Source organism: Gouania willdenowi, chromosome 6, assembly GCF_900634775.1.
Source record: "Gouania willdenowi chromosome 6, fGouWil2.1, whole genome shotgun sequence".
Lineage (NCBI taxonomy): Eukaryota > Metazoa > Chordata > Actinopteri > Blenniiformes > Gobiesocidae > Gouania > Gouania willdenowi.
In genome coordinates this window covers 28,143,653-28,168,661 of record NC_041049.1, presented here as the reverse complement: position 1 = coordinate 28,168,661, position 25,009 = coordinate 28,143,653, and the positions used below count along the sequence as shown (strand labels likewise).

General features: G+C 41.5%; 1 protein-coding gene across 9 annotated transcripts in view; it reads right to left on the bottom strand.

Moving 5' to 3' along the window:
* Window positions 1–25,009, bottom strand: part of LOC114465112 (protein fantom-like) — an 80,425-nt gene that overhangs the window by 2,537 nt on the left and 52,879 nt on the right. For 3 of the 9 annotated variants that reach the window (XM_028449904.1, XM_028449905.1, XM_028449902.1), the window contains exons 14-25: window positions 17,776–17,940; window positions 17,372–17,489; window positions 14,114–14,560; window positions 13,516–13,631; window positions 12,827–13,136; window positions 12,529–12,755; window positions 12,293–12,361; window positions 12,088–12,187; window positions 11,943–12,013; window positions 2,521–2,701; window positions 388–472; window positions 93–229 (exon numbers count right to left, since the gene is read on the bottom strand). In XM_028449904.1, coding sequence (XP_028305705.1) covers window positions 93–229; window positions 388–472; window positions 2,521–2,701; window positions 11,943–12,013; window positions 12,088–12,187; window positions 12,293–12,361; window positions 12,529–12,755; window positions 12,827–13,136; window positions 13,516–13,631; window positions 14,114–14,560; window positions 17,372–17,489; window positions 17,776–17,940 — 2,026 coding nt within the window. Of the gene's footprint in view, window positions 1–92; window positions 230–387; window positions 473–2,497; window positions 3,151–11,942; window positions 12,014–12,087; window positions 12,188–12,292; window positions 12,362–12,528; window positions 12,756–12,826; window positions 13,137–13,515; window positions 13,632–14,113; window positions 14,561–17,371; window positions 17,490–17,775; window positions 17,941–25,009 lie in introns of those variants that run through there. The other 6 variants (XM_028449903.1, XM_028449906.1, XR_003674280.1 and 3 more) reach the window with 6 other exon arrangements.

Genomic DNA, 25,009 nt, shown 5'->3' with positions numbered 1-25,009 from the left:
ACTCAAGATACTTGCTGACAGCAGTCCTCTTTTCCCTGTTACCAAAGACTATCACCTCCATCTTGTCACAATTTAGTTTGCTGAAGTCCTACCTTTCAGATTGGCTTCCATCAGGTTCTCGTGTTTTTCCAGAAGCTCAGAGAGTTCGATAAAGGCCACGCCCACCTCTTCACAATCTCTGTCCTGCTGCTCATCAGGAGGAGGTTCACTGACCACCGTAAAGACAACCCTGTTTAATCACATTATCATCATCATCAGCCTCATCGTCATCACCATCATCGTATCCCCATCATCAATATGATCACCATCACTCACCACATGAACATAACCCTGTTTATTCACATTAATAACTTTAAGTTTATCACGTGTTGGTCATGTGACTCTCACCTGCTGGAGGTGGGGTCATTTCCCAGCAGAGCTTTTCTCAGCAGAGCTCGCTGTGCAGAGTTTTCTTCAGTGTCAACAAGAATGGCTGTGAATGGACAGATGCAGACAGAGGATATACAGTAATTCATAGTAAAACATGTCCTTGTAGAGGTAACAATTAGTGGATGTACTTTCATTCATTCACAACTTGTCTGATGATTACTGCTGTGATTCTATAGCCAGTGCTGCTACACTACGTTGTGTAGTTACCCTTGCTGTAGTTTGGCTGTACTCGTATAGTTACTGTCACTACACGATCCATACTGAAAACACAATCCGTTCTGAGCATGTGAGTGGAGCAGTTCACTTCCTTCACATTTAAACAATGAAGATTCTGCGACGTCACATACCATGATTTTGAATGTAAAACTACATAAGACGTATGTATGATATTGTGGAATTGTAGTATATATGTATATATGTAACTGTTTTTGTAGTATGTTGTTTAATGTAAAAAAAAAAAAAAAAAAACCAGGAAAAGAACCAACCGTCCGTGTACCAGCAGGTATGAAGTAATACTTTAAATATTTAGATACTAAAATAATAACAATATAATAATAATAAAAATGTTTATACATAATATATAAATACATAATTAAAAGTTAGAAAACAAACAAAATTAAAAGTACATATTAGGTTCTGTAGCAATGGATCCAGGTTGATCATTTTTTTCTCCTCTATTATTTTCCTCCCTTTTTCTTTATTGATCATTTTTGTGATGCAGCTTTCAGACAAAATCAGACCCAATCGGTTGCACAAATCTCCCACTTTCAAAAACTTGCATCGCTTCTATTTAGTGAAAATCGGTCTTCATCCCCACAATTTCAATCACTCATTTCACTGAACGTTAATTTTTCACTTAAATACATATCTGCAGGCTAACAGAACATCTAGATTTTTTTCAAATATTTTCATTTATGAAAATATACAAAAACTAAATTAATAAAAACAAAAAAATATTGCCAAAATTAAAATAGAGTTTTACAAAAAAATCTGTACTTTTATCCTTGATTTTAAACCAAACTTAATGTAGCCAAACTCATGTAATGGAAAATCCAAATCCACAATAATGTTGTCTTTTGATGAATTTAAGGCTACTGAGCAGATTCAGACGCATTTGGGTTTCCATACGAATTGCATAGTGACTGTTGACTGTCACCATGGTGACAGTGTGCATGATCAGTAACTTCCGTAAAATAGGTCGACAAGACGTAGACGTGTTTTGCATACGTGCAGAACTGATCGAGTTTCCAGAACAGATCGTGTCGTGACAATTACCCTTGCTGTAATTGTGTAGTTACCCTTGCTGTAATTGTGTAGTTACCCTTGCTGTAATTGTGTAGTTACCCTTGCTGTAGTTGTGTAGTTACCCTTGCTGTAGTTGTGTAGTTACCCTTGCTGTAATTGTGTAGTTACCCTTGCTGTAATTGTGTAGTTACCCTTGCTGTAGTTGTGTAGTTACCCTTGCTGTAGTTGTGTAGTTACCCTTGCTGTAATTGTGTAGTTACCCTTGCTGTAATTGTGTAGTTACCCTTGCTGTAATTGTGTAGTTACCCTTGCTGTAGTTGTGTAGTTACCCTTGCTGTAGTTGTGTAGTTACCCTTGCTGTAGTTGTGTAGTTACCCTTGCTGTAATTGTGTAGTTACCCTTGCTGTAATTGTGTAGTTACCCTTGCTGTAGTTGTGTAGTTACCCTTGCTGTAGTTGTGTAGTTACCCTTGCTGTAATTGTGTAGTTACCCTTGCTGTAATTGTGTAGTTACCCTTGCTGTAATTGTGTAGTTACCCTTGCTGCTGTAGTTGTGTAGTTACCCTTGCTGTAGTTGTGTAGTTACCCTTGCTGTAGTTGTGTAGTTACCCTTGCTGTAATTGTGTAGTTACCCTTGCTGTAGTTGTGTAGTTACCCTTGCTGTAGTTGTGTAGTTACCCTTGCTGTAATTGTGTAGTTACCCTTGCTGTAATTGTGTAGTTGTGTAGTTACCCTTGCTGTAGTTGTGTAGTTACCCTTGCTGTAGTTGTGTAGTTACCCTTGCTGTAGTTGTGTAGTTACCCTTGCTGTAATTGTGTAGTTACCCTTGCTGTAGTTGTGTAGTTACCCTTGCTGTAGTTGTAGTGTGCTCTGCAGTCGGGGGCAGGTTTGGGCAGAGAGAGTGGAGTCTCCACCGTTTGAAGACCGAGGAAAGAAAACTCCATGAACAGATTAACAACGTTGGGATCCAAACTGACTGAAGAGTTTGCCCTCAGGGACAGACACAAGATGTCTAACCTCAGAGACGGCTGAAAAACAGACGGAGTGAGTTTTCAGTTAGGGATGCCGCTAACGATTATTTCAATAGTTGAGTATTCTATCAATTATTCTGGTGATTAATCGAGTAATCGGATACAATTTTTTAAATTTCATTAAATTACTTTAACTTAATTTAATAGTAATACAAATAAAAGAAATCAGTTAAATGAACAACCAATTAAATTCCTCTTAGATAAACATTTTTATTGGCAGACTTAACATAACTGCAGTGGTAGCTGCTTCTTAAAGACAGAAATGAGTGCATTTGGATTGGATTAAAAATGGAGATCATCTTCTGGAATCCTTCATCCTTCACCATAGACAGTGGGCACGTCTATGACGATCATGTTCAGAATGCCGTCTGTGAACTCAGCAGCTTGCACAGTTGAACATGATGGAGCCCTCTGTACGAAGCTGTCCAAAGTACCACTGCGATTTACTGCAAAAAAAATAGTAGTAGAAGAGTATAATTATGTTAATTATTCATTGATTACTAGGCCTAAAGTAATGCCTAATGTACATAATATGGTGTGATCTACAAATGATGACCCTACTCTCTGCAATACAATAAAAATGAATAAACCCAATATATAGTCATTAATATAATAAATGTAAACAAATAAATAACAGACAATGACCAGATCTGCCAACCTCTGGTGTGTGTGAGAAAGACAAAAAGAATATGTGGCACAATCATAACAACGTGAATGAAGCTTAAAGTAACTAATATTTTATTTTCAGCTATGTGTATGTTCTTTACATGCTGTAATCTACACTAGCAATCACTGACCTAAATGAAATACTTTAGTGAACGTGACATTAACATTGGGCATACCTGTTGGGTCCGTTCGTCAGGCTCGATGCATACAGAGGATGCTTTCGACTTGGGTGGTGTAGCACTGAAGAAGTGCTGTTATGGAAACCTAACTGTCTTGCAGTACACGCATTGTACTGTGTTTTGATTTAGTTTATAATGGTTCCACACTTTCGACAGTTTACGTTGTTTTCTTTGCTCTCCCTGTGGCTTGTTGCCTTCGGTCTCAGTCTTTATTTTACATTACGTGCTGTGCAAGGACGTGACGTCATCAAAAGCAGAAGTGGCTTTAACGAAGCATCAAGTCAGAGAATTTTCCCACAACGCATTTTAGTAATGGAATTACTTGAATAACTTGAGGAATCGTTTCAGCCCTAGGCTGCGTCTGAGTAGTCCCTCCCATCCTCTTTCCTATACACTGTTCCTTCACCCCCGAAAGATTTTAAGTGGTGGTCATGTTAAAAAGTGTTCAAGTTCTTTTTAAGCTCAGGAAGAGGCTCAATGCTTCCTTTATAACTTCCTTAGGCCTAGGAAACAATGATGCATCCTTTACCAAAAAAGACGAGATAATGCTGACCCACCCAATTTCTTGCGGCGACAACATTTAAAGGGACACGCACACCCGAGCGCTCACGGAAACTCACGATGACTGACAAAGGACGGAGATCATCTAAGTTACCAATGCAATATGCCTTGAACAAATTTAAATGATCTAAATCTCATATTTTAAGATATGCAGCCATATTATCAGATTGTAACAGATAAAACAGACACTCTGTTGTTCAAGAAAAAGGGATCAGAAACATTTTTAGCCACATTGTTTTAGTCCACATAATTCATATTTCTGAGTGGAAGGTGAGTGTGAGCAACCAATGTGACGTTCATTTAGTTTCACTTTTGTTCCTTTGAAGCCTGGTAGCCTCTTTTCCTTTGATTTACATTCAAACCTTGTGATTTTTTAGATTACATCCACGGAAAGTGTTATAAATGTGCTTTTAGTAGTTCATTTTCAGAAATTTGGAGAGGGGTCCAGCTGCAGCTCCTCCACACTCAGCTCCTCCATGCTCAGCTCTGGAAGCTAACCCTCCATATATGGGCTCCTGCACAGCAGCTCTTCTCCTAAAAGTGGCAGTAATGAACATTTTGGGTGACAAATGCTGTTAACAACCAAAGAAGAAGAAGCAGCTACTCTTGTTCTATCGTCGGATCCGCTGCATTATTGAGAACACAAGGTAGGTTAAGAGTTTTTTACGTAAATAAATCAATAACATTATTAATTCTTGACACTTGCAGTGTTCAGACTGACTATTACTCAGTCCTACACTGTGGCTGTAGTGACCTTAGGTCATTGATCCCCATCGCTGTATGACTGTACAATAAAACAGTCTGGGGCATTGTAATAAATATGTAAATATATCTCCTTGCCCGACCGGTAAACATGTATATAATCTGTATCCTTTATACCTTTATATTATTTTTTATATTTATATTTTTCTAATTATATTTCATTTTATATATAGCTTCTATTATTTTATTGCACAAGTTTTCTGTTTTTTTTGGGGGGGTTTTCTGTGCGTTGCCTAATTTTGTCTTTTTTACTGTACTTTATCTGATGTGAGCAGCCATGACAGTGGATCAATAAAACTATCTATACTGTATCTATCTATTTATTATTAGTTTCTTCAGATGATCTGTTGACGTAAAATACAATAATTACACTAGCACGAAAACATTTTTTATATTTAAAAGGCCAAGCTAACGTGGCTTAGTTTTTTTCAAATAGATGAAATGAAAAAGCTTTCTATTATTTGTCATGACATTGAATTTAGTAGCAAGGGTTAATTTTGATACCATTAGATTGTAAGAACAGTCATAATCGAGTGCGTATTTATAGTAATGGTTTCACAGTTTACCCTGGGAAATATAAAAATCTGTAATTTGATTTATTGTTGCATTTGTGTGTCCATTAAAAAAAGGATGGCATGGTTTGTCTCATGGTGGTCACCACCAGGTCATCATCAATGATGACCTGGTGAAGAAAGTATCATCCTTCAGGCTCCTGGGTGTTCACATCCAGGAGGAGCTCTCCTGGGCCACCACCAGACCCATCTTCTCTGACCCCTCCCACTCTGCTCTCTTCAGAAGGAGATACAGATCAATCAAAGCTCCACCTCCAGAATGACAGTTTGTATCCCTGGGCCATGAGAACCCTGAACAAAAAATAACCTTTTTCCTCCCATGACTCAAACTACATGTGCAATAATGCACATCAAAGTGCAATACACTGAGCCATATTTATTTATCTCCTAACTGGTCACTTTATATTTTTATATTGTGTGTATGGTAATGTATATAGTTTGCTGAGTAGTTTTTTTAGTATTATATATTCATACGTCTTTCCTTTTCAGTATTTTATTCAAGTGTGTGTTTTATGTCATTTTTGGAGAGACCTTAATGTTGTACATATGTACAATGACAATAAAAGCTTCTATTTTAAAGGGGAGTTTGTTCTCTACTGTAGCTGATGCTTGTTTATGTGGAATTGTTGTTTTTTCTTAATTTTATATTTTGTTATGAGCACTATGATGTGACTTTTTCTTTTAGATGGCTTTTAATAAATAAAGTTGAAATAAAATTAAATTAAATAAAGACACAAAACAGATGTCTTCCTTATGTTACATCGTGTTTACAGCCCATTGTATTTGTTTAATAATGTTTTGTGTTGATCTTACAAAACTTCATTTTTTTTGACATTACTAAATATTGCCTTTTGTTAACCAATTATTTGTGTCTTTAGTTAGCAAATTATCATCCATATGACTTGCTTATAACTTAAACAATACTGGTTTTATACTTCTTTGGAACAAAATCGTAGAAGGTTTTTTGTAACATTCACTGTTTGTGCTCACCAAGGTAAGTTTTAGTGGTTCAAATATAAATGTATTTGTATCTGGCATTGTTTACTTAATAGGTAAATCAATCAATCAATCAATCAATCTTTATTTGTATAGCGCCAAATCATAACCAATGGTATCTCAAGACACTTTACAGTGGAGCAGTCTTAAGGACGGACTCTTCATTTTATGGATACACACATATGCATATATACGTATATACACATACATATGTATCCCACACCCAACATGAATTCATCATGGCGGCAAGGAAAATAACAGTATGCCTATTTACAACTGTAACAAAATGTACATTTTTGTATATTCTACTGATGTCGTTAATATTAGTTCTATTTCATCCCTGCTGACCGCCAGAGGCGGTGCTTTAAGCACTGAATATTCCCCTTCGCGCATGCGCAGTGCGAGTATGTATACCAACAATGTCACCCGTGACCCCTGGATGACTCAGAGGAAGTTTATATCTTCCGGTAACACTCCAGGGTACTTTCCTTTTTTTCTTCTCGCGCGCAGTTACTGGAATACTGTGCATACAGCTGCCGTCGCTAGTAGCTCCGTGACCGTGGTAGGTCGGAGCAGCGTGCATTCGCCCTCCAGGAGCTGCGATGGTGAGTGTTTGGGTAGCTTGGGTAGCTTCACCCATTAGCAACCTCTGTTGGCACAGGCCGCGTTAGCGCCCCCTCCCCCCAGCATATGGTTTGTGTTTAGTCCCGACGACACACGCTGACAAGGTAAGCAGCCGCTTATTCGGCAGATCAACGGTTGTCTTTATAAAAATGAAAGAGATGGTCGTTGAAGGCTGCATTTGAGCAGCCTACTCCCGAAATTTAAGTTAGCCGACTTTATTTGTTTGCTGGTGGGTTGTGTGCGCACGCCCGGAGCCCAGCGTGGATTTGTTTACATTAGCATCACCGGCTAAGCAAGTGTCATCTTCTGATAAAGAGCCCAGTCTGGGTGAGGACCACAGTACAGTGGTTGTTTTTTGTTTAGTATATTGGGCCTCTACTGTGCAGGCAGCGTGCGCGCTCCCTTCCCCAGTATACGGTCCCTATACTCGGCCAACCTACGGCGTCCGCGCTCAGGCTAAGCAGAGGAGTGCAGGGTGATACCAGACAGGCGGCGTGCGCGCCCCCTTCCTTTGTTGAATACCTGTGTTGAAATCAGTGACTTCTCAGTCAAGCTACGATGGATGGCTCACATATCTGCACATATTGTGGGGTTTCTTTACAGCCAGAGGATGGCCACGACCTATTTTAAATTTTTAAATTTCTACATTGTACTTTCCCTGCATGCCCCTGTGTTCCCATACCTGTAAGCTGCTAGAACTGTGAATTTCTCTTGGAGATGAATAAAGTATCTATCTATCTATCTATCTATCTATCTATCTATGCCCCACATGCCTTGGCCCTGAGCACCTGGGGGAGGCGCTCTCAGGCAATCCCTGCATGAACTGCAGCTGCTTGCCTTGGGCGGCCAGGGTTGCCAGGGGTGGAAGGCTCAGTAGCCGTAGTCGACCTCCCCCCAGGCCAGCCACCTCCGACCCGTCAGACACGCTCCAAGATCCGGGCAGAGGCTGCGGCAGCTGCCCCCTCCAGGAAGAGAACGAAGTCTGACCATAGTGGGTTATCATCTAAAGTTGAGCAGCTGTCTGCTGAATTGGCTCAGATGAGATCCCTGCTGGCCGACAGCCAGACGGTTATTCCCCTGGTGGCTGATGCGGCACTCTCTCCCCAAATGCCAACGCTGCTGTCCGAGGAGGATACACTCTCTTTGGCTGCTTCGGCTAGCCATTTCTGTGATTATGGGGAGATCCCAGGTGTCTGAGCAGGGCTCCCACTCCTCAGATCACAGTTCGGGGGGCGAGGTGGAAGACAACTCCATGCGTGCTGTCATGCGCCTGGCTCTACAGCGGCTGCACACAGTTGTCCCACAGCAGGCAGAGGCAGCATCTGCAAGCGACTTCTTCAGGCGCAGGCCTGCCCCCACAGCTTTCGCTATTCCTCATTCGGAGGATTATCTGAGGGAGTTACAGTCCTGTTGGAGGGACAGTAAGGCTTGCTCCCGTCTCTCTGCAGATGGGCGGACCCTGGCAGCCATGCATGATGCAGCGGGGGCCAGCCTGGATCGCACTCCGCCCATCGAGCCTGCCATCGCTTCTCTTATTGTGCCCCCAGATGAAGCACTTCGAAGGGATGCTAGGTGTCCTCGACCCCAGTGTCGAATAACCGATGACCTTCTCACGAGGGCTTATGATGCTGGAGCACGTGCTGGTCGCATGGGAAACTCCCTATCACACCTCATGTTGGCCCTCTCAGCCTCACTGCAGGAGGGCGGTGTACATGCCGATGCGGTCACCTTTTGTGATGCCTCATTGGAGGCTTTTGGGCTCATGTCCAGAGAGCTTGGGCGAATAATGTCCATCTTAGTCCAAGCTCGTCGCCAGGTTTGGCTGTCTCAGTCAAACTTAACGGAGGCAGCCAGGAGAATGCTGCGCAGCCTCCCGGTCGAACCAGGGGAGATATTTGGTCCAGCAGCCCAGGAAGCGCTGGAACGGACCATCCAGGCAAGACAGACCAGGCAGCAGCTTGCCGGGCTTAGCCGGATGCCTCCTCCTGATAGACCCCCGGCCGGCAGGCTGAGGGGCCCCCCTGCGGTTTTTCGCAGCCACATGTCGTCGACAACTCAGTTCACTGGTCGTCGTGATGCCCAGCGTCCCGCACGGAGACCAGTCCGGGATTTTCGGAGCTCTGCTCGTCTGCCCCCCCGGCCCCGAGGAGCTGGTTCCCGCTGCTGCACAGCCTCTGTCACGGCGCACTGTGGCGCCTTCCCGACAGGAGGGATCTCCTGTCCCAACTGGCCGGGCGGATTTGGCACCCCAATCCGCAACTCCTTCAACTGTGCGTTTGGCCACTGGGGGCCCCGAGACGCTCCTGAGCGTCTGTGCCGACCCAGTTAGATATACTATAATGAATGCAAGAGCGCCGTCTACTCGCCTCCAGTATGAGAACAGATGGAAACTGTTTTCCAACTGGTGTACAAGGCGGGAGGTGGACCCTGTGCACTGCCCTGTGCCAGCTATTCTGGACTTTCTCCAGTCCCTTCTAAACAGGGGCTTTCTCATTCAACGCTGAGAGTCTATGTCGCAGCAATATCTTGCAGACATGTAATGGTCGACAATGGCACGATTGGTAGCCACCAGCTGGTGTCCCTTTTTTTGAGAGGAGCTTGGAGGTTGCATCCTCCGAGAAAAACAAGGACTCCAGCATGGGATCTTCCCCTGGTGCTGGAGGCACTGCGCCTTCCACCGTTTGAGCCCTTGGCACGAGCAGCGCTGAAGTGGGTTATGGGAATATTCAGTGCTTAAAGCACCGCCTCTGGCGGTCATTCGGGATTCATAGAACCATAGTTACATTCGTAACTCTTCGATTTATAATATATATTGAAATAACTATATTCCTTGAGGTCTAATTTCACTAGATCTGAGCTATAAGCGGTGCTTTTACTTAAACTAGTACAGTGCCCGTCGGAAGTATGTATTCATACAAAACTAGCGCCTTGCATGGCAGACCTGTCCCACTGGTGTGTGAATGTGAGAGTGATTGGGTGAATGAGCTGATATGTAAAACACTTTGAGACTGCTTCAGTGTGGTGATAAAGCGCTATATAAAATCAAGTCCATTTACCATTTACCATATAGTGGGCGCTTAAGTAGAGTTGTCAATTATGTACATAATAATAACAACATACTCTGTAGCATTATAAAGGGGTATATTTGCAGGTGCAAAGTAAAATAGTGTGCAATTTCCCTGGTTTAATTCTATAAGTCATGCGCATGATGAATGTGTGGGGGTTTTTTTTTAACTCATTTTTATGTTTTTTTTGTTTGGTGTATTTTTCTGTAATGTATGATTTTTTGGAGTCATTATGTGTATTTTTGTATCTTTCTGTTGTCTTTTTGTGCATTTTTTGTATATTTATTGTTTTTTGTTGCCATTGTAGTGTGATTCTGGAGTCATTTTGTGTTTTTTTGGTGTAGTTTTGTGCATTTCTGTTGTCATTTTAGTGTATTTTTTGTATAAATATTTAATTTTGTGTACATTGATTCATTTTCATGATTTTTGTTGTCATTTGGAGTACATTTCTGTAATATATGTTTTTTGGAGTCACTGTGCCTTTTTCTATATTTTTGTGCATTTCTGTTGTCGTTTTGTGTACTTCCTGTATACGGTAAATATTGTTTAGTTTTTAGTCATTTGTGCATTTTATGTATTATTGTTTTTTGTTGCCTTAAGTAGTGTGATTCTGGAGTCTTTTTTAGTGTAGTTTTTTGCATTTCTGTTGTCTTGTGTATTTTTTGTATAAATATTTAGTTTTGTGTATTTTGAGTCATTTTCATATGTTTGTTGTTTGGTGTATTTTTCCGTAATGTATGTTTTATGGAGTAATTAAGAGTGTTTCTGGAGCCTTTTTGTATGTTTTTATGCTTTCATTTTGTGTACTTTTTGTATAAATATTGTTTAGTTTTTTGTTTTATTTTACTCATTTAGTATTTTTTTTTATTATAAATACTGTGTGTGTGTGGTTGTTAAGAGAGACACGGAAGTACCACAAAAAATAAACATTTTGCAACACCCAAGTCGCAACTCTCCCTAAACGGCTGAGTTTAGTATTCAGCCGTGTGTGTGTGTTTACAATGTAGCTGCTAGCATCTTTTTTTGCATATAGAATAATATAAGAAGAAACACTCAGTGTTGCGCAGAACAAACAATAATCAAAGTCGAGCCGTGTTGTGGACCCATCCGCTCACAAAAATGTTACATTCCTCTGCCTGAAGAAGCAGAATGTTTGTGATATGGTCGGCTAATGACCCACAGTCGTGAAGACGAAGGAGAAAGTGAAGTCCGTGACCAGAGATTTAAAGGAAGTTTGGAATCTCGGGAATAATATTAAATAACCATTAAATATGAACTTAAATGACTTTTTTATCCTACATTTATCCCCGTTTTAAGGTAAAAGAAAAAAAAAAAACAAGTTGTGATAGGACTGCAGTACCAATAAAACGATTGGGTCTCTAGAGGAAATCCAAACGATCGAAATCATTCACGGAAATGCTGATCAATTTATATGTTGTTGATGAGATGCATTATACTTTGTTTTTTCAATGTAACACTGCTGAAAAATCCAGTTAACAAAGGTATTAAAAAACAGAGAAACCTTCCGGAAATGCCGAGCCAACATGGCTATGCAATCGGTTTTATTTTGTATTTTTTTCTTCATTTACTGATTTCCGGAGCTGAGCGTGGAGTTTCTGCAGCTGGACCCTCTTGGAAATTTGTAGTTTTTTCACCACGGCAGATGTCAATAACAGATGCCTTTCCCTATCTCCTCTCCTAACACCTTTCCTTAACCCCGTGATGTCATCCACAGGGTAATGGAAAAGTGGATAGGAAAGCAGATAGGAGGGATGCAGCCATAGTGTCAGTGAGCGTCAGTGCGTGTACTGACCTTCCTCACTGAGGACGAGTGAACAATGCAGTCATCACTGTCAGATTGAATTGAAACTTCCGAGCCATCATCTATAGACAGAGAGAGAGGTCAGTTAGAGGACAGACAGCCACACACACAGACAGACACAGACACAGACACATACCATGTTCCTCAGTGAACTGGGGGGTGTCTGTTAACAGTTCACCTGTAGACACACAAGACACTTCTTCATCCTCTTCTTCATGCTCCTCTTCATCAGTAGCCTGAGGACAAACAGAGCCAATCAGTGACTGGTGATTGATAAACTTCCAACATCCATTACTTTACACACACCAAAGTTACTGACTGATATAACCAGGACAAAATACCTCTTTCTCTGCTGCTTCCACAAATGAGACTTTTTTAGCTCCTCCTCCTTTCTTCTCCATCATAACAGCCTAACACACAGACGCAAACACACGCACACACACAACTCATTAAGCACAATAGTTGTAATGTACATTCATCAAATCATTTTCTGATGTGTTTGTGATGTGTTTATGATGACAACAATAAAATAGTAATAGTCTTTAAACATGTGACTACCACATTCGTATGTTCTCACCATTGTAGAATCGTCAGTTTTGGAAGACGAAACATTGATAAGAAGGTTCTCCTTGATTTGTCGGTTCTCCTGCTTCTGTTGCTTTTCCTGGCTCTGTTGGTTCTCCTGGATGTGGTTGAGAACCTCCTCTGTGTTCTTGTCAGGAGTATTGAAATTCTGATTCCATCTAATGGTGACCTGAATGTGACCGACACCTTCACCAGAAGCATTGAGGAGCGGGAACAAACCTGGAGAACAGAACCATCAGTCTCTCAACAAAACCAATCAGAACCTCATCAGATCCTCATCAGAAGCTCACCTTCCATGCTGAGGTTCTGGAGCAGCGGCTGCAAAGACACTTGGGCTTTTCCTATGTACTGATTCATCCTCTCCCCATTGTAGTCAAACACGTAGAACTGCAGCAGTTCAGATTCCAGGTATAACCGCAGGTCTGAATCCATGTGGACTGGGTAGGACTGCGTGTCTTGGAAGAGGATGAAGCTAGATTCCTTGGAGGTGGTGGTGGAATAGTCGGGGAAGGTGAAGAACTTATAAACGACGTAAGGAATGATGGGTCGTGAGGAAACCAACTCAAGACCTGAGCAGCTCTCAACATTGACTAGGATGAGCTGTAAGCACACACAGATGAGGAGGAACAGTAAACAAACACACATAAATTAGCATCGGATCAGAAAACTCTTCATGTTGATGGTGGAGCAGTGGGTTGGTAATGGTGAGACATGGTAAGTTCTCCTGTGGTGCTCAGAGGTGAACCAGAATGCACTCTCTGAGTGGACATGAATTTAGCAATTAGTGCAAAGTTTATGAAACTATTCATCAAAACACTACAAGTCTAATATATTACTGTTTGTGCTGTTTAATTGTGACTTAGGCCTACTGTATTGTACTTACAGGTGTAAAAACACACTCACGTGTACCGATGTGTGATCTCATACATTTAACCCACCAGGCCTGAAATGGTTAAAACTAACACAATAGTAGACTAACCTGGGAATGTTGGCTGGAGGTGGAGCCTAAGCTCTCTGTGATGATGTCATGAATGGGAATCTTCATCCTTAGGCAGTAATTCAACGAGCCTATGAAGCCACAGTCCTCACCTACACCTGACAAGAGAACAAAGACCCATTGAAACTGGACTCCCACACACCACCCACAGCTTACAGAAGACTTGTGGGGGAGGCGGCTGGAGCAGTTAAGACACACCCAGTTATTCTCTAACAGCAGCACCATCAGTTAGTCAATAGGTGCTAGTTTTTATAGGCGGTGATGGTTAGTGACAAAAGATGCGTCCAAAACATCATCGGCCTCCATTCTCAGCCAATAGCAAAATTCAATTGTAGTTGCTGGGTTTCTAACCATATAGGGCAATCACTCAGTCCACAAAATATAACAAATTTAAATACTGTCAAGAGTTGGACAAGAACCAAGACAACTAATTTGTTCCCAAATCTATTTGTTTTCAGCAGAAAAACAGCTGTTTTGGTGTTTAATTACAAGGTATACAGGATAAATGAGTCACCAGGCCAATAGGAGAATACTAATTATCTTTATCGGGCTGATAGTCACAGTGTATTCCTCTACTCACCAACCAATGGTGTGCTGCCCCTCAACGGTGCGTCCTGCTCCGTCAGTGCTACCAGAGGAATGCTGGCTTGAGCGATTGTCTTCCAGGTCAGTCCCTGATTGTGGTGTAGCTCTACCGTCAGCTGCTCCGCCCTCAAGTACTGCAGCAGCTGCTCATCCACACGCACCACGTACCGCGACGTGAAGTCATACAAAGGATTCGTGCCCACCACCATGGGCGTGGAGTGCAGCCCGAACAGGTAGAAGGCATAGGTGCAGAAGGTGGAGGGCTCATCCTCACCCAACACCTGTAGGATGGATGGAGACAGAGACGCGCTTTCCAGCTGCAGCTCTAGCAAGTTCTCTCCACGCTCCAACTGCACAGACCCATCACAATCTCTGTCAGCAGCACCGCCGTCAGGTCCAAGGGCAGAGCATTTAGAGCCATACATCATGTCTTTGAGTTGAGCTAGAGGAGAACAACAAAGTCTCTGTGTCAGTAAGTCAACATGGACCTCATTTATCAACCGTTCCTACATTCAGATCTGTGCGTATGAGGTACATTCGACCATATCCATGTGTTGAGGCAAAATTAATATATCATATATTCGCATGTGATTGTCTGTGTGCTTGCGCGTCAATGTTCCATATCAACTGCAACACTCCCTGCCTGCCTGAGTCATGAAGTTAGGGTCACAGAGCAGATAACGCATACGCACAGGCTAGATGGAACCGCATCTCAAGGTTACACAGGCATAGCTAAAATTGATAAGACAGACACACAGACAAACACAGACACACACACACAAGATAGCAAATCCTCGCCCTCACTCCTCCCCTCCTCACTCATTTTCCTCCTCATCCTCTTTCTCTGTGAGCTATAAAATATGTGATTATGAACACAGAACAAGAGAACACAGAAGGAAGCAACACTTCCAGGGGGGCGTAAATGAACCTCGGGCGACAACGCAAGACAATTCTTGGGACACTGCACCATTTTGGACTCAGAAACATTAAGGGTATATTTTTCTGTTTCCTTTTCTTTCTCTCAATGCAAGACAATTTTTGATTTTCAATGAGCTGCAACAACTAGTCTCTAAACATTTTGTAATAAATATATATATTTTTTATAAAGGGTCATCTTCCTTTTTATCCACCAACATTTACCTTCTTTATTTCACCCCAGCACACTGTGCACACAGTAAAAGCTGAAACGCATAGTTATGTGCACACCAAGGGGGTGAGGGCTGCTACTCACTGCGGAGCGTTCTCATGCCCCCCGTAGTTCTCCTAATTCCCCCTACTTTAAATACTGTCTGGCCCCAACTCTGGTTCAAGTAACTAATTATCAATGTACCCAAGTAAATAAGTAGAGGTAATTAGGAAAGTATTCATGCAACTCATCATTTATGTGCTTAAAACCACACCGCAGACCTTGTGACCTAAATAGTTGACGCATATGAGTTATTCTAAATGACTCTTCAGGCCAATAGACAAAGCTTGACAGGATCAATGCTCCGAGGAGGGGTGCCCTCTTGAAATAAGAAGACGGACCATCGTTGGCAAGGTCATGTGACCTGGAGAACATTTCACTTCACGGCAGTCACGTGACCACAGGCTGTGATATAATCATGGAGCTAAGGCTTGTGCTACTATTTTTGGTGCTTTTTGGTCACTCCTTCACTTTATCACCCTACTGACCAGGGAACAGTGTGTGTGTTTACAGCACTCATCAGAATCAGAATTCCTTTATTAATCCATCATATAAACCATCATAGACAGCTCTGCCTTTACGGTTTAAATGATCAATTTATGGAGTTACTAAAAGATGAGTTCACTCAGAATGTAGACTTATTCAAGAAGTTACCGCTTTAATTTTGCCCTGATAATTGAGGAAGTGTAGTACAGCCCTCTGCTGCAGCCGTCTGCACTTAGTGTTGGGCATCGTTTGGATTTTAACGATTCTGATTCTCAATTTCGATTCCTGTTCTAAATGATTCTCGATTCCGATTCTTTGAGTTGTGCAGGTCAACAGGCCACAAATTTCATAAGAGAATTTTTACATTTGAAAAAGCCTTTATAGGGGCCATTTTTATTAATTCAATTATTTGATACAGTTTAATTTGGTTGCTGTACTGTAACTAGGGTATTCAATTACAAAGGTCCTCAACTGTAACTGTAAAACTGAAACTTGCTAAAATAAGAATACAAACAAGTCTAGGTAAATGTGAAACAAAATTAAACAAATTCAAGCCCTGGAACAGTCATGTGACAAATTAATCAACAGTTCTTGTTGAGAAAGTTTATCATTATTCTGGATACAGTGGAAACAGAAACTATAAAAAAGAGTTATATTGTAAATCTGTTTATATTTTAGAGAAGATGTTATATAGATAAATGTAATTGAAGTCTGAAGTCACAAAAATGCACCACTTTAAAAAGAAAATGGACTAATACAAGACCTCTTTACATGGAGTATAAGACAAAAGAGCAGTGGAAACTTTGGACATTTTTGAATCCTTAAATCTGTTGATTAAAGTAAAAGTACCCCAAATATTTTTTTTTATGTACATATGTAAATTTGACCATAAATAATGCATATTTTTTAAATAAACAAGTAAATGTGTGAATTGTATATATTGTAATAGTTGTATGACATGCACATATCAATAAAAATATAAAATAGAGACGGCAGCAGCAGAGGACTGTCACACATTTCCTCATTTAGTGGGGCAAAATTAAAGCTGTTAACTTCTGGAATAAGGCTACATTCTGAGTGAACTCATCCTTTAGTAACTCCCTAAGTTGATCATTTAAACTGCTCTCTCTCTCTCCCCTGTTAGCCTATGGTCAGCAGCGCCGCAGGCACACACACACACACAGACTGCAGTCGCTACAATTGCGTCCTGAATGCACACCTTATGCAAACCCTGCGTAAACAAACAGAGCAAGCCACGGAAACAAACTAGTGCGGGCATTTAGGAATCAAAAAAACAAATCCAAATTCAAACATTTTTGCGACAGTGCTGTTGCGCTTGTGGCCACTAGGGGTGCTAGACCTATAACTTTTCACATCAAGCGCCCCTAGTGGCCAAAAGTTACTTGGTGTTGCTTTAAGTATTAAAGTAATTAAGTATGTGAGTAATGAAGTGAGCAAATAATTACTTGAGTAAGCAATTATTAAATGTATCATGTTAGAATGTAAGTAATTAATAAAGAATCATCTGATTCTGACTGCTGTGTGTGTTGGTGTGGTATTAATTAGTGATGGATTACTCACCCTGCAGAGATCTGATTTTGGCTTCTCTGCTCTCCAGCAGATGACGTTGTTTCTCCAGCTTCTCTTCACTCTGAGCTTTGATGGATTTCATCTGATGAAACAATCCTTCCAGCTCCGCCTTACACACACACACACACACAGCACCCTCATTAATAATTGTTACTCACATTAAACAATAATGCAACATGATAGTGATGTGGAACAGTTCTTATATATATATTAAGCACTCACAAACCGAGAGTATTATTATCATTAATATTACTTTAAATTTTTAGCCGTTAGAGAACGTCTGAGAACCACAGAAACACACTGAGATCAGCTGCTGCTTCTCATCTGTCCACTGGGGTCGCACTGCCTCAGTGAGGGGAACAGATAGAAGCAGTAGTAACCAGCAGCTCCCTCACCTTGTATCCTTGACTGATCTGACTCTCCACAACCAGCAACTCCCTGGTCTTCTGCAACTCCTGGATGGATTCAGCATGAGCTGCTTGCATCTCTCTGACATTGATCTCAGAGGTCTCCTCATCCTTTAGGAAACGAAGGTCTGCGTTCTTCTGAGCTCTCCGACTCTGAGGGCAGAGTGTGTAAGATGGTCCTCAAGCTTTAATTACATTATCAGTGTATATGCAGGAATCCTGAAGTTAATTTCAATACCTTTCTAAGACCTTTTTAATAAAAATTAAGACCTCATTGCCACTTTAAGATGTTGTTAGTAACACATCTTTAACAGTTGTAGTTTGCAATTTACCAGAAGTGAGGTAAGCTGAGAAGGAATAAAACTCGAAACAATAAATAAAACTAAAGGCAGGTTTGACGACATTCCCCTCAGGTCACAACAAGTAACAACAGTTACTCAAGGCCAACTGGCAGAAAACAAGAACTTATTACAACATGATCAAAATTTAGGACATGTGCCTGCGATTGTGTGATTTGCTTTCAATCAGCTTTTCATTGTCAATCACCTATTTGAGCATTTCTTTGTGCAAGGTGTTGGACTTGGTGACAAGTTGGGCCATAAATGAGCCACATTTTCCTTCTGCCTGCTCAGCAAGATGGTCCACTTTGCATCAATTTGAAGTGTGTTGCACACTTCATGCAGGATTTTGAACCTTCTTCAGCTCTTCGACTTTAACTGCATTTATGTGAGGTGACGTCGATGACGTTGACGATGTCGACTCAAAAAATACGTTGACGCAAAATATGCGCGCCGATGCATCATCCGACCAAAACAAAGAGAGCGGCGGCAGAGAATAACTAACGGAAGTGACTCCTCCGAGTTTCAAAAAAGCAAGGCAGTGAAGGCACGCACTCGTTCGTCAAAGGTAGCTGTTCCCCGTAACCCTCGTCCTTTATCCCAGGTGTGACCGGACGGCAGCGCGTCAACACGACAAGCGGAAAAAAACACATTCTCCTTTCAACCAGTGCATAACATCAAATGGCTCTCACCATTAAAATATGAACAAAAAAGGCTTTGCTCTTTTCCTGAGTCAGGGTGAGTGACAACACATATTTTAAAGAATCAGATTTTATAAATAAGTGGAATAAAACAGTATTTAGTGGCTCCTGAATAGATTTATTTCTCTAGTTTTTATCATTTCGTGTCATCTCTCCCCTAGTGTGGGACAAAGACGGACCCTTGTATTTTCAGTTCATGTTCTAATCAAGATCATTTACATCATCATTATTATGATTAGAATTTTTTAACTAAAAGATAACATTATAAAACCCCATATTTATTTGTTAATTTTCCAATTTCTCTCTCTTATTTTTTGTTGGAAAAGCACTTTCTGTATTGAGTTTCAGAAAAATGTGAGTTGCTGAGTGTATGACTTTAAGTTGTTGTTATTTTCATGTGAATGAAGAATTAAAAGATTCACTTTTTTCAGTGTTATGGCAATTATTATGTTCATCATGATATCGTCAAATGTATGTTCATGTGTACAATTTGTCATGTTTTAATACATGATGACTCCATTACTCCATTACACTTTTGAACAGCTGAATCATGATTAAACAGTACAGATCGTACTCAGTGCAACACAGCCAAGGCCAGAGTCTCTGCTCACATGCAGATACACACACACACTATCAAGGAGATAAGAGTGGCGCCACATCTTCCTCATAACATATACATCTTCATCATCCTCAAATCTTTCCACTATTGGGCATCTGACTCTCCCCTCCTCCTTACCCCAGAGTGGAACTTTGCTGTTATCTATATAAAAAGCTTAAGCTTTGAAACTGTTAGTCAGAGCGTTGGAATGGGTCTTGAACGGGTTTTGCATTTTTGCTTTGCCACCAGCCTTTGTTTTTCATTCTTTCAGGATGGAAGCTTCTTCTTTACTCCTTTTTATTTTATCTTATAATAAATCTTTTTTATAAAACCATCAATGCTTCTCTTGGACTCCATCATTCAACCAGAGCAACAAATCATGTCTCCAAATGAGGTCAACCGCAAATTTTGCCGTAACAATTGGCGTCGACGAACTGGATCCATCTTCTGCTCTGTGGGGCGTCGACCGTGGACCAGCACTGGGTCGACACACTTGAAGCCCCGGGGCTGGCCCGCGGTGGTCCGCCCTCGGACAGAGACTGGAGCACGGACCATCGGTTGAACCTCAAACACCAATTCGGACTAAGGTAAAGCTGCCTTTATAAACATATATATATAAATTTTCATTTACATATATATTCGCTCTGTGTTGATTTTTTTGGAACCAGTCAAGCATTGTATTGATTTTCAGCTTTGATCTTGATCCTCAGCTGTTCTGTGTTTTGACAGTGAATAGGCTGCTATGAGAAAGGCTCAAATGGTTGAGGTTCTTTGCTTTTTAATGCTGTGGGTTCCCTCTGTTTTTCTTCGGGCTGGTCATTATTTACTTTGGGTTTGTTCAGGCACCTCCACGGACAGCCCGTGAGGTCCTGACCATAAGATAGGCAGGCAACCAAAGTTTCCAAAACACCCCGCTGAGTTCACCTCTGTACCGATATAAAAATAGAGTTTTACTTCTTTTTATCTTTGTTTTTATTTTGTTTGAACGTGTGAATGGTTGTTTGGCTTTAATGCTTTCATTTGGACGAGTGTCAGCTTTTGGCTTCTGTGCGCCTTGGTTAGTCTCACCACACGCACACGCACACGCACACGCACACGCACACGCACACGCACACGCACACACACACACACACACACACACACACACACACACACACGAGAGAGAGAGAGGGAAGCGCGCACGCACAGAGAGCCACACCTGACAGAGAGAGAGAGAGAGCCACACACACACGGGGATACACACACACGTCGGCTGCTGTGTTTCTGCTTTGGTTTTCTTTTTTTTTGGGTTTTTTTTTCCTCTCAGAACGAGGACACACACACCCACACGCGCACACACACACACGCGCACGCATGGAGGGAGAGAGAGAAGTCACACACACACACACACACACACTCAAAGGAAAGAGAGAGGTAGCGCCCCTCACTGGCCAGTTTAGTGCACTACACACTTGTGACACAACATTGTGATTTCTCACCTCTCCCCCCTGCCTACAGAATAGTGCCATTACACACAGACACTATTTTTATTTTTTATTTTAAATTTGATTTCATGTTTGATATATCTGGGTCCAACACACACTCAAACACACACACAGATGAATACAGTATTTCATTTTATTTTATTTTAATATTACTATCATCATTATCATTTTTTATTATTTCATTGTTAGTTTCTGTTGGCTTTGCGGTTGTCCCTCTGAAACGATATCTTCAATGAAAGAAATCACCTTCAACTCTTATGCTAATGAAATGTCAACATCATTCAAAGGACCAAGAATCAGACCAAGCATCAGAAGGAAATGGACAAATCAAAGGACTCAACTCCCATTCAGCAAAGCAATGCTGAAATAACTCGCTCAGTCCCAAGTCAACTCTTCATCGTCTATGGAATGGGCCGCATGCCAATGCTGGGATTAACACATCCTGCCCCATCATCAAAGACTGAGAACCTGTGGGCGTCGGAGTGGACACTCCCCCACCAATGAGTTGCGAGTTAAACGCCACGATTACTGCCTGAATAATGGGCAGCAACTGCAGACTGGTCACACGTCTGCTGGAATATCTTCACCAAAAAAGACACTGTTTCAAAAGCCACAAGGATACCAAGCCACAAGAAGTCCACCACAGCCTCTGGTGGTAGTGCTATATCACCTTAGCCTTGAACTTTGGCATTGAGGGGGACAACTAGCAAAGAGCCAACAAGCTTCTCCTTCGATAGGACAATACTAACCCCTCTATCTTCTGACTGTGCACTAGATTATTTTGTTTTCATTTATTCTCTCAAACGCAGACAGACCAGACATACAGTCACACACCCACATTCATAACTATGAGAAACACAGGACCACCAGAACTTCACACAGAACCCTTCTGTTTGCCACATGATACCATGTGTGCCCATCATTTATCTTTGCTTTTATTCATTATGTTGCTCATTTATTTACACTGCTTTTGCCTTTATGAGAAAAGAACAAACAAAAGGGAAGAAAATAGTGTTACTGATAAGGTTGTTTTTGTTTGCTTTTCTTTCATTTTATTTTTTTGTTGAGGGGAGGCCCCCCACAATGCAAGATATGGTTACATCCGCTGAAGAAAGAGCCCTCTGTTGCCTCAGCTTTTGGAGCTGAAGTTTTAATTTTTTATTATTTTATTGGCCATGATTTTTTTTTTGAGCTCACACGTTTTTCTCCTTTGTTATTTCTGAACGATTCTTCTTTTTCTCTTTTGTTTTTACTCAATTTCAGGAAAATTGAGACAGAGATTGAGGACTGCAGCCTCAACCAAGTTTACATTTTGACATTTTTGACCGATACCCTCGTAAACAATCTGTACCTTACTCTTTTGAAGCTGCTTGCGACAGACAGCCTAGTTCAACATTCATCGTTTTCATTTTGCGCGCCTCCCCCTTACCGCGTCGGACTGTCTGGCCGGCCCAAAGCCACTCGACAGCAGGGGGGGTACCAAATTTTTCCTGAGAAAAATGTCCCATTAGTTGCTATGAGTACATAGGCAATTACTTTTCAAACAAGAAGTCCTGGTTTAATGTGCAGAAAAAGGATAAACCTTGCTAGGGAAAGCGCTCTTCGGGGGATAGTGGTCCACCTGATTTGATACATGCTTGGTAACCGAATACCGTTCTGAACAAATTTCTACGTTCCCTTAGAGTGAGGGTTATTAGAGGTTGCGTGCTCCGTTGAATAATCTTAGAGGCGCCCAAAAAGTCCTGACAGTTCTGCGTTGGTGGTGTTTATAATTCTCCTGCTAATTCGGAGGGTTTTTATATCTCCGGAGTAACGAGTGGTCGAGTTTGAAATTCTCCCAGCTTTATATTTTAAATAAAGTCACAGGTTGAGAGGTTACCCTTCCCCCATACTCCTCCCAGCTTTATATTTTTCTTAAAGTCAGAAGTTGGAAGGTTCCCCTGGAAATTCTCCCAGTTTTATATTTTCATAAGGCCAGGTTGAGAGGGTCTCCGGCTAATTCAGATATTTGTTTTAAGTTTCTGGAATTTGCAGCTGTTGAGAGTTTCCCCCAGGTTTGGTACCGGGGTTGAGTTTGTTGAGTTAGACACGGCCGTGCGAGTTCTGCCTGATCAGCAGCTAGTAGACTGTCGGTACTGCAACGGGCAATAATCTAAGTGTAGACTCCGCAAAGGCGGAAGTAAAAAGGAGCGTACCTCTTAGTAATCAGATGATACCAGTGAAAAGCAATTAATTAACACTAAAAGGTTGCCAAGCATGGGGGGGCAATAAGAGCTCATTGACCCCGAGAGACGAGGTGGACTGGCTATCGCCGCTGGTGGGTTAGATGAGGCCTATATTCTACTTAGGCACTATGCAACAAAACCTTGTGAGTGCATGGACGTGAAAATTGAGGCATGAACGTGTGCGTTGCATGAATGACTGAATGATGACACGTTACGTATGCCTGAGAGAACCGCGTTGTGAGTGCGAATGTGCCGTGGACGTGTCATTGAGTGATTGACCGATGAATGGCTGTTTGACTACACATGTTCCTCTGTTTCACCTTCCTTTCCTCCTGGGTTTTGATGCACTAGATCTTCTCCCTGTTTTTGCCAATTATGTAGTGGGGTGTTCAGAAAACACTGCTGCTTGTTAAAAAATTATGGTTTTAGGCCTTGGGCCTTCTAAAAAGTTTACCAGGTTTTAAAGGTTTTTTTTCTGGGTGTTTAAAGACACCAAACGACGTTTTTTTTTTATATATGATACCACTTTCAGTGGAATGACTGGCTTTGACCTTGACTGACCTTACTGTTCATGTTCAGTGTCCATGTTTTTTGTTGTTATATGTGTATACTCGTTGTTGTGTGCACTTGTCTATGTCTTCGTCTTAGTTGTTGTTATTGTGTAGCTTTTTCCAATATACAGGTCGCTGGCTGTATACTCAAAGGAGACGAATCAGATCCAACTAAAGAAAAGAGATATTCTAAATTATTCATTTAAGTCTTAATGGTTTCCTCTCTTTCTGTTTCTGAGTGTTTCCTAACAGACAATGCCACCGCCTTCTCGACTCCGATCCTACCCCCTTCGCCGCCATGCCTGGTCACTGCTCTTATGATGAAGGATGAGAATTAAAGGGAAGTATTGTCCATAACTGTAACTGGGAAACAAAGGGGAAATAGAGTGAAATAGACACGTGACAATATGACATATTGTGCATGTTCTAACATAATATCTATTCCAGAGACTACAGAGACTTCCAATCCAACTGCGAAAGTGGGGACAGATCTTCAAATTTCCAAAAGGAGCATACAGTTGACCCTGGCTTTGACCTTTATGGCTGAGGAGGAGGAGGTCGAGGAGGTTGGAGGGCACAAAGGCAGGCGAACACAAGAGAGAGGAAAACAGAGACACATCCAAAATGATCAGATAAGTGATTTTCCAATGATATTTATCATATGGTTTTAAGAATCCAAATGTATTCTTATGTAAAAAAGGGAAGGGAGCGGGCCAACGCCTCCCAATTGTATGTATTCATCTTGAGAAGACATGTAATCACACTCCACACTTCTCCGTCCGACTTGCATGTCCTTCTCCGTCCGACTTGCATGTCCTTGTAAATAGTGGTTCTCAAATTGTTGCTTCTCACCAGGTAAGTAGACGTACCACAGTTTGAGAATCACTGCAACTCCAGCTATGCTTCTTCTTGCTCCAGGAAAAGAGAATCGAATTAATACTTCCTGCTTTTCTTTCAGCCTCATATTTTCCCACTCGCGTGCGAATGCTACAGGAAACATTGAGCTAGCTCACTAACCCACATCTAACCATTGTGTGATTGTGCAGCAGCACCTTTCAGGATCTGAAAAGCTCTCAGATCCTGACCTCTGACCTGTCTCTGCGTTCCTGGCCATACTAACTATTCATTTAGTTAGTTAACTAACCCTAACACCCCTAAACTTTACTTTTATTTTATTTTATTTTATTTTATTTTATTTTGTGTTGTTTTGTTTCCCCCCCCCCCTTCTTCTGTTCAGGTACCAGCTAAAGCCTACCAGGTACCAGGTACCAGCTAAAGCCTCAGTAGTGGGATCGCGCCTGTGTTCAGGTACCAGCCAATCCCAA